Here is a 10,082-nt window from a genome sequence, read left to right as displayed (position 1 = left end):
AGAGAAGAAAGAATTGCAAATAGCCTAAGGATTTGGCACAGAGGACATACTCCATAAATGGTAACATCATTGCCAACGATACGTACATGTTAACCCACACATTTTTTTGTTGTTACTCTTTGGGCTTTCTTTTACAAAGCAAAATATTTTCTGGTGAGCTGACACTAAAAAATCTATGTTTCTCTGTGTAAGTTTTCTCATAGAAGAAATATTTTTGCTGATCACCACCCATAGAAGTCAGATGCCCTCCCCCACCCACCCACGCCTCCTGCTGTGGTGGGTCAGAAAAAGTCTTTGCCAGCCACCTGGTGACTAAAGCTGTGTTCCCAACTGGGAGACAGCAGGGTGGAGACTGCTGCAGTACTCAGGATCCAGAAAATAAAGGGCATTTTTAACTGCGTTAAATATCCAGACCCTTTGGTGACCTGCTAGAATCTTCCCACCGACCTCTGGGAAGAGCACTGCAGACCTGGGAACAGGAGAGCCAGAAAGAAGGAAGGAAGGGGAGGAAGGGGAGAGGGTGCTTTCCAGTTCTAGCCCACAAAATTATATACTTTATATCCTTCCATTAGCTAGTGTTAATTTTTTTATACCCGTAAATAAAGTCACTGCTTCTAAATTTGCCGTTCTAATTATGGACTTCGCAGTGACCTTGAGGAATATATTTTTCTCTTCTGTAAAGTGAGACTCATACCGACAGTACCAGATTGTTGGAAAGAATACGTGGAAAAAAGAAACCTACGTAGAGCAAACAGATCAGCACCTCCAACAAAATAGATTCTCTTTTAGTATTTGTTGAATGAATATTAAAGTATATGAATCATAAAAGGCACTGAGCCAGTTTCTGTCTTTTTTTTTTTTCTTCCCAAGGAAAGTTCTGTCAAAATGGTACATAAAAAGAAATAATGATTCTACAGACCCATGATTCTTTTTGACAAGGAATATGTGTGTGTGTGTTCTTGAAGCTTATTAGCTTCTTTCTGTCAACATAAAACACTTAGCATGATTAACATGGTTTCAGAAAACTTTTTGCCTGCTATCTGGGAGCCTGTGAAATGCACATATTGAAAATGGTATATTTCCCTATTACAACACTGCTTAACATTTATTTTATGAATAATCAAAGTATTCAAGTGTCCTGTGACTTATCTTATCATGGAGTCTCCTTGAAAATCGTTTTGGAATTAAACTGTTTCTTTAAAGGATCTGCTGAAATCGCTAAGTGATGAAACTCTCATTTGTATCTTTATTTTTATTAAAGATTGCACAAACTGGAACCAAGACCAAAATACTGAATCCACTGTACATCATTCATTATAAAACAACATACATCACATTTGTATTCTACCAAATAGGACATTTTCTTTAAAATTATATATTGCGTGCTCTTAGATTCATGCTTTAGATATTTTACATTTGTCATTATTCTCTTATAAATAATTGCAACTTGACCAATTTGTACTCCTTCTACCACTATCTATTCAACGAGGCAAGGCGTAGTCTTTGACGCCAGAACACATGAAATGGAAACAAGTGTATGGATGTCACGTCTACCGAATTGTGACTACTGTTGTGCCTACGCAGTGAAATGCTAATGTAAAATACTCACACAAAACATCATTTCAAAAGGCACAATTTCCTCCACAGAAAAGAACAATTTTAAAATACGTGGCAGTTAAAATCGGCGCCTTCGAGGGCGCTGTGACGTTCACATTAGCGTGATCCTAAACCTCGAGAGCAGACCGCCAGGGCGGTTGCGGGGAGCCTGTCGGCGGAGTCCAGAGACTCGGAGCGCGCCAGGACCCGCCGGCCTCGGGCTGCTCGGGAGCCCAGATTTCTCTAAGACAGCTCCAAACCTTTGCTCTGAGCTTCAGCATCGGACCGGGAACCCCTCACTGTTCCAAATCTGGCGCCCAACCAAAATAAAAACGGTTTTGTCAACAGAGTCATTCTCACCACCAGGAGATCCTCTTCTCCCATAACAGAACCCCCACTTCTTCTCTCTGTCCACACCCCCCACACACGCCCTTTCCTGGGAAGACTCGTTACGAGTCGTGCTCGCCACCGCCCCCGGCCTCGGGGTCGCTCTGGTCGTCCGTGAAGCAGACGTCCACGTCGCTGTCGTTGTCGCTCTTGGGCTCTCCGGGCTCCGGGGGATAGTCAGGCCCCGCTCCCGGGCCGTCGCCCGCCTTGGCCAGCAGGTTCTGGCCAGGGTGGCGGGACTTGACGTGGCGCTCCAGGTCCCGGCGTCGCACCAGCACCTTGCCGCAGAACTCGCAGCGGTAGGGCGTGTTGCCCTCGGCGTGCAGCCGGATGTGCTTGTTGAGATTGCTGGGGTCGCCGAAGGGCCGCAGGCACACTTTGCACTTGAGCGGCTTGTAGCCCGTGTGCGTCCGCATGTGGATCTTGAGCCCGTACTTGCGAGAGTACAGCTTGCCGCAGTAGAGGCACAGGTGGCCCGTCTTGGGCTTGCCCGCGCCGCCGCTCCCGCTGCCGCCACCCCCAGCGCCACCCGCCGCCACGATGGCCGGTGGCAGCGTCCCCGCGTCCAGGCGGCCGCGGCCTTTCCCGGCTGCCATCTCGGACAGCTGCTGCGTGTGCATGGCGATCTCTCGGTCGATGCTGGCTAGGGAGCCCAGCTCGGCGGGACTTAGAGCGGCCGCCGCCGCTGCTGCCGCCGTGGTCCCGCTGAAGTAGGAGATGGACTCCGGATACTTGAGCAGCCCGCCAAAGTGCAGTTTGAGCGGGTAATATGCAGCGGCGGCCGGGGAGCCGTAGAGGAGCTCCCCGTTGTAGACGGTGAAGGCCGGCATGACGGCAGGCAGGTGGCTGCACTCGCCCCCCGGGTAGGCTTTGAGCCCGCCCGCGTCGAGGGCCGGCAGAGCGCAGCGCTCGAGGGGCAGCCCGGCCGCCGGCGACAGCTGCGCGTAACGCGCTCCCGGTAGCGCGTTGGCGGCGGGCGGGGCGCGCTCCACGTGCTTGAAGGCGGAAGCCTCTTCCGGGGGGCCAGGGAGCAAAGGGAAGCCGCGCAAGGTCCCCGAGCAGGGCAGGCCAGGCGGCGGCGGCGGCGGCGGGTCCCCCGCGAGCAGGCACTTAGGGTGATGGTGGTGATGCGCGTGGTGGTGATGGTGGTGGCCCGCGCCGCCCGCCGCCGGGTTCTCCCCGCTTCCAGGCCGTCCGCCCCCCCGGCCCCCGCCCAGCAGCCTGCCTAAGGCCAGGCCGGCCCCCGGTTTGCCGCCGCCCTCCTCCCGGTAGGGGTCGCCGTGCGCGGCCGCGGCCGCCCTGGCCAAGCCGGCGGGCTTGAAAGCTGAGCGCACGCCGGGGTAGAAGGCCAGGCCGCCGCCCCCCGCTGGGGAGCCGCCCACGATGCCGAGAAAGTGGCCGGGTCCCCGGGCGGCCCCGCTCATGTCCAGGGCGCGGTCCGGCTGCTCCTTGCCCTTCTTGGACGGCCCCCACTTGGCCGGTGGCGGCGAGGTGGCCGAGGGCGCGGAGGACGCCTCGCGCTTGATGCTCTCCCGGGCTCCGCAGGCCTGGAGGGGCGGCTGGGCCTGCGGGTGGGGCCGCAGATTCCCCGCCGAGGCGGCCGCGGCGAAGTCAGGCGCCGGGGGTTTCGGAGAGAGGCGAAGGCCATCCGTGGCCGGGGCAGCGCCTTGGCGAGCCGCGTGCTCGTGGTGCAGGTAGGCGCGGCTCCCGCCGCTGCTGAGCACGCAGTGGAAACGTTGGTGCGCCTTAAGGCTGTTGGGGTATCTAAACGTCCTCCAGCAGTACCAGCAAATGTAGCGTTCCTCCCCTGGGCAAGAGAGAGTGGAAAAGCGACCCCGTGAGAGGCGGACCAGAGAGTGAGAAAGCAAGCCCCAGCGCACCCAAGGGAAAGCCCAGGTTTTGACCCGCGGTATTGGGAGAAGCAGGAGTATTCTTAGCTCCTGGCGAATAACTGAGTTCGGTAGCACCACTGTAGCAAGAACCCCGGTAAGCCCCAAATGGCCAACTTTGTCACCATCTCCATCCTCTAGGACTAATCAGAGGCTAAGAAGGATGACCTGGGCCTTTCCAACGAAGACCACCTCCGGGCCATCCGAGCAAATCTTCGTTGGGAGGGCAGCGCTCAGGCAGGCTGGCCAGGGAAGAGACGAGAGTAGAGAGCAGCTGTTGCTTTAAATCAAGTGTTGAGGCTGTGCTGTGCCCGGGCCCATCTGTTGGCGTTTGCAGAATAGGTGGCGTATGTCAAGGAGTTTGGATAAACTGAACAAAGGCCAATCTAATGGTCGTGAGCGCCTCATTACCAGGCGAGACAATATCCTGTATGTATGGGCCATATGTAATCATTCCTTTTCATAGAACAATGTCTTTTATGTTCACTACCCACCCTTCCCACCCCCTCCCAGCCTTAAACACTTTGCCTGAGGTTTTCCTGGAGCGTGACCAACCGAAGGACCACATAGGGACTATGATTTGCTGTTCTTCAAAATTATTTGTATCCTTATTCCCTCTTTAACCCCATTTAATTTGATGGGAGAAAAGAAAAAGTCCTATGTCCTGACATTCTAAAAATTGAAGGATGATGTTGCATTATCCTGTCAGTTGTTCCACCTGCTGACTAATTAACTCCTAGATAGCTACACAAATCCAAGCTTAGTAAAGTCCTTGGAAAAGATATATAGTTTTATTTTATATTACATGAATATATATATATAAGTGATATAGAAATAGATACTCAGCTTTTAATAAGTGCACAATTCTCTACCAGGAACTATATGTGTGTTTTCGGTGTCTACTCTTTTTTGTGTGTGTTTAATATTATTAGCATTAGTTGTCTTTCATTGTGCTAGGGTCTGTGAACACAATCAAGAGACACAAGTAGGAAACAGATTCTTATCACAGAGTGAAAGTTAATTTTCACTCAAAAAGTTCATGTTACATCTGTACAGAGAACAGCGATATCGCAGTTGGGTTTCTTTTTAAATGTTGTGGTTGATAATACTCAAGTGAAGGATGTCTGTGAGAAGTTAGTTGAGCCAAAGGAAGTATCCAAAGTATATGTTGGTCTCATTAAATTTAATGGAAAAGTTGAACTTTTCTTCCTTGTACACAAGCAGCTCACCCTTCTAAAACATTACTACAAAAACAGCAATGGAAAAAAATTCTAGATCTTCCTCCCTTCATGTATTTTACTTCTGGCTTTCAAGTAGTTCCCCCAGATAACTAAGATGGAAGCTCAAGTAAGGAGCAGTTTATTCCCGCTAAAGCCAAGGGAGAGCAGACAGAAAAAAGGGGGGAAGAGGATTTGCCTATAAGACCATATCCTAATTGTTTATGGCAGACTTAGGTAAAATCATTTCAGTATTTCTATTACCTTGTATTGAACACCATGTAAAATAAATCTCGACAAAAAGAGAGAGAGATGAGACCTCTGGGTTCTTTTGCTGGGTGTGTTGATTTAATATCTTAAGTAACCTCCCTTCTCTTAAATGCAGAACCTCCCTCTCAACACCTCTTCTTAAAGAGAGTTTTCAGAGGCTGCCCCAGAATGACTCAGCTCAATGTAAAGCAAACTAAGCTTTGTTCCTAAAACAAAGGGTCAGTATTTTCCTTAATCTTACTATGCAATTGAAACCCACTGGAGTTAGTCAATATTGGAAGAATAGAAGTCATCCCTACTTATTTCTTCCTCTTTTTGAGATTTAAGCAGATGCATGCTTTCTGTTTCAATACGTTCATTTTTCAGTTTATCCTAACCACCTGACATGTTTTCCAGACTCTGAAATTCATCCTATGCCAAAAGTATCAAACACACTTCATAAGTGACTTTGCCTCCTCTCCTTCATGTAACCCTGAGGTTGTTAAGATTTCAAGCAGCTCAAAGCTGGGGAAGTCAAGGTTCAAAAAAGTCCATACATTCTCCAAAAGGAAAATGGGTGTCTATTTTGACATCTGTTATCATATGATGTTTATGAGCTCTATCGGCTGAAATGAAAACACAAGGACCACCACTCAAACAAACAGCCTGTGTACTATCTGGGAGCAGCTAAGGAAGAGTGTCTTCTATGCAGAAATGCCCAGCCCCAAAGGCCAGTAGCCCTCTGAACTCTTCTGTAGTGGCAGCTCTGAGACTTCTCCACTACGGGGCGTTTGTCATGTTTCTCTTTTACTGGAAGAAGTTGACAGGAGAATTTAATATAATGTGATGCAAGGAAGAAACTATTTTGCGATGATTTGTTATGAATAGTGTACATACAAATCTACCCACAAAATCAATAGAATTTACAGAAGACAGTGACACTTGGAAATGAAGTGATTCATCGTTCTGAATAAACTTCATTCTGTCTTGTTCATGAAGTGTTTCTTGATTCCCACATTTGTATTAATTTCTTTAGCCCTATTTCTAAAGGGACAAGATTGAGCATGCAATTCAGGAGGAGAGCATGTTAAAATATTTCACAGCATTCATTACGTTGCCTTTAAATATAACTGTGTCTTTAGGAGAAATTACAAACAGACTAAAATAATTAGCAAGAAAAAAAGGAAGTCAAGGAAGCCTTGTGCATTAATAGGGAGCCTCAAGATCGTAACCATTTTAGTACCTCCCGGCTTTTTTCCACAGGAAGTGTTCCTCAGTGTTCTAGGGAGGGTTTGAAAATGTTTTTCTCTTTAGTTACTGCACCTTAATTTGCATAAATCCGCTCTTGGCTTTGGAAGGGATCAAATAAATCTGAGAAGAAACTGGGATACATCCCAGATTCAATTTAAGTAGGGAGGGGGAAGTGAATAAATACTATTTAAATGGAAGGGCCTCAGTACCTGCCAACTGACCAGCTGTAAGTACCGTAATGCTTCTAAAATGCTGTGGAAATACGTTACTCTCCTTCAAACCAGTGGAAAAGAGATGCCCTCCACCTTCTACAAGCATTCCAGGCTTGAGGTACGCTATCTGGAGCTCATGACGTGATTACTCTAATAATATGTTAAGGCTTCTTTATTGATTCTTAATTGAGTAAATAACTGTCTCTTTGAGTATGCAGTAGGAAAGGATGACCCCCATGAAGTTCATAAAGAGTATTTTTATCCCTGCCATGGTGAGCCAGATTATTATTGTCGCTGTCATTATCGTTGACTGTGGATTTTAAGGAGGTAGTGGTGACATCGCCCCTCTACCTGCACAGACAGGGAGTGTGAATTCAGTTTTACAAGCACGAGAGACAGGCCCTTCAGGTCTGAGGATGCCCCCAAAGACTGGAGGCCGGCTGGACTCTTGCCCACCCTCGCTAGCCCAGACACCCTGTCCGAGGTGATACCTTTCTCATCGTGTGTCGGAGTTGCAATCGTGGGGATGTCGAACCACTGAGCCAAGGAGTTGGAATACCACACGGTCAGCTCCTCCCCTGGCTGGACATCTCGCAGGGCTCGGTAGAAGATCTGGGACGCAAGGAACAGGACAGCCTCCTGTCATTTCCTGGGTAATTGGTCAAAAAACAACTGAGAGGAAAGGTTCTAATCCCCGCTCTGAAGCTGTGTGACCCTAGAAAAGCTACTGGACTTCTCTGAACTTCACTTCCCTCATTCTTCAAACGGGGAAAATAATAGTATCTACCTTATAGGTTGTTGGGACGTTTAAATGAGACCTCTAGCTACAGCGCTTTGCTCTCAATATTGCTGGCCACCTCAGTGACGGTTAGGTAGATAGAATGGGCAGTGGGGGGGAAGCCCACAGTACCTGTCCTCCGGGTAAGTCTGCAATAGCTTCGAGAGTCTGTTCCTGGGGGTTCCTGGCTGCCCGGATTAACCCTATCCACTCCAGAGGGGAGCCCCCCGACTCGTCCACCAGCTCCCCTCTCACCATGCGCACCTGCAACACAAGCAGTGGTCGTTCTCCCCCGCGCCACGGCCAGGCCCACGGCCCAGAAGGAAAGTGTATCCTCCACCCACCCGACTCAGGAAAACGGTTGTGTTCGCTTTGGCCAAACCGCTGGGGGCTGTTGGGAAGAGGGCAATTCCTTAGGACCCTTGCTTGTGGGAGGGAGGAAGAGGGGAGGCTGGCTAGTGTAACAGTCCCCCCTCTTCTCCACCTTGTCAACACGAGGGGAGAGAGCATCCTCCCTGAGCGCCCGGGTGCATCTTGTACCAAGACGTCCCCGACCCCCACCCCAGTGCTGCCTCTTGCGCTTCTGCAAGCAGCCCTAACACCAGGGTAGAGACGTTTCGAAGTCAGTCCCAGAACCCAGTGTCCCCCACCCCCTCTCGAGCCTCCCTATTCTCGCTGCACCTCACTGAGGCCCGGAGGTGCCAACGAGCCAAGCAGCTAAAGTATCTGAACAAAGCGGCCGCAGGCTGACCGGCCATTTAAAAGCAATTAAAGCGCGTTTACAGAGGAAGGCGTGGTGCGCGGCAAACCCGGCTTTAGACCCGGGGAAAGAGGCAGATTGCGCGGGGAGCCAGATGCTGGTCCCGCCGGCAGGGCACCGGAGCCATTGCTTACTAGAAAGCTCTAAGCAGCCAGCACGCCAAAGCTAAAGTCCTCTCCCCTAGCCCCCACCGGACTCCCGCCTGCATTTCCTGGTCGCTGTTTGCGACCTTTGCCCGCTGCGACGCCTCCGGGTGGGTGGGGGCCTTTAAAACCCCTCTCTGGTCAGGGGTGGCGACGCAGTTTGGAGAGTCAGAGCTGGCCGGTTGGCTCTGACACCTCCCAGTTGCGACCCTGGACACCCAGAGCCGGGCTGCAGGCGCCCGCACCCAGTGGCCAAGCGAGTGGGCGCTCCTCGCCCTCGGAGCCCGCGTCAGAGCCACCACCTGGCTCAGCCTCCATCCTCTTACCCACAACCAGCACTCAGACATCCGCGGAAAGGAAAATCTGGGGAGGTTCTAGGAACTGACGTTCCCAAATTATCTTTTCAGAGGAAACGAGATTAAATTATTTGAAGGTAAATGTAAGACCAGATTAGCATATCGAAGGGAAGAAGGGAAGAAAAGTCCTCAACGCGCTGCGCGTTGTATAACCTAGAGAAGGCGCGTCAGCCGAGAAAGGCGAGGGAGGGGGCGCCTCTGCGAAGGAGACCCCAGAGCTCCAGAAAACCTCGGGGTCCGAGTGGTCCCGACACGCAAAGAGCCCATGCATCCCACCCCGGGGCTGTCCCCTCTGTCAGGTCCTCTCCCACAACCCGGCGCACATCCAGCTCTCAGTTAACGTGACTGGCGGGGAGGAATCAGCATCCGCTTCCACCTGGCAGTTGGAATCACCCCTTTCCTCCGCTTGCTCTATCGACCCCTTTCTTGGGCCGCGGCAAAGGGAAGCGAACGGCAGGGGGCAGAGGTCGGAATGGCTAATACCTTTTTCTTGGGCCCGGGTTCCCTGCGGTCTGACAGGTACTTGCCCAGCTTGAAGGTTCCGGGCACCGGCCCGAGGCGCAGGCCGGCCGGGATGCAGCAATCGGCACTCACGCTGGTGGCCGGAGCGCGAGTGGCTCCGTGCATCGCTGCCGCCGCCGCCAGGCAGGCGCTCGGGCGCGCAGGTCCTCGACAGGGCGCGAGTGACAGAGCCCCAGCAGCGCGCGAGACAGGGAGCCGCGCCCCGACGTGCGTCCTCCGCCCGCGGAGTGACGCGGCCGGGCATGCACTGAGCCTTTTCAATCGGGGCGGGCGCCTTTTGGCACCGCGAGCGCAAGGGCGCGGAGTTTGGTGAGAGAGTTGCGCTGCGGCGCAGCTGCAAAGTCCCACCCGAGAGGGTCACATGGAGTGGTTCCCTCAGCCCCCTGCATAATCGAGGCCTCTGAATGGCTGGCGCACAATGGTCCAGGCGACCTTCCCATTCCTAAAAATCCAATTTGTCAAGGGCGAAGAAAAGGCGCTGGTGAATCAAAGGTCCGGCGGGACCATTAATCCTCAGCATGGGGTATTGTCCTCGAGACAGTTACGATATTTTAAGTGACAAATCCACTGTATAATTTCTCCATAAATTTTACTTCCTTTTATTGTTCGCCGACAAACCAGTTTTGGGAAATAAGTGACTACTTTAAGTCTACTTGGCTGATTCCTTTGAGCCTTGGTCTACTTCAAAGATTTTTAATTCTCTCCCCTTGGCTTTATTGTAA

The 10,082-nt window shown here is 51.3% G+C and overlaps 1 protein-coding gene across 1 annotated transcript; it reads right to left on the bottom strand.

Moving 5' to 3' along the window:
* Positions 1–1,387: 1,387 nt before the first annotated feature.
* Positions 1,388–9,465, bottom strand: PRDM13 (PR/SET domain 13). Its single transcript, XM_014841088.3, has 4 exons — positions 9,322–9,465; positions 7,712–7,843; positions 7,293–7,413; positions 1,388–3,790 (listed from the first exon to the last, which is right to left on the bottom strand). Exons 1-4 carry the CDS (start codon positions 9,463–9,465, stop codon positions 2,046–2,048), a joined length of 2,142 nt encoding a protein of 713 aa, XP_014696574.1. The 3' UTR covers positions 1,388–2,045.
* Between the last annotated feature and the right edge of the window lie 617 nt (positions 9,466–10,082).

This window comes from Equus asinus, chromosome 24, assembly GCF_041296235.1.
Source record: "Equus asinus isolate D_3611 breed Donkey chromosome 24, EquAss-T2T_v2, whole genome shotgun sequence".
NCBI classification, from domain to species: Eukaryota; Metazoa; Chordata; class Mammalia; order Perissodactyla; family Equidae; genus Equus; species Equus asinus.
This window is presented reverse-complemented; position numbering and strand designations above follow the sequence as displayed.

Excerpts from the sequence above, each read along its gene's own strand:
- PRDM13 (XM_014841088.3), bottom strand. The coding sequence starts at position 9,465 with ATGCACGGAGCCACTCGCGCTCCGGCCACCAGCGTGAGTGCCGATTGC. Across the intron at positions 7,414-7,711 it reads CAGACTTACCCGGAGGACAG|ATCTTCTACCGAGCCCTGCG; the intron begins GTACTGTGGGCT and ends CTTGCGTCCCAG. Across the intron at positions 3,791-7,292 it reads TCCGACACACGATGAGAAAG|GGGAGGAACGCTACATTTGC; the intron begins GTATCACCTCGG and ends TCTCTTGCCCAG.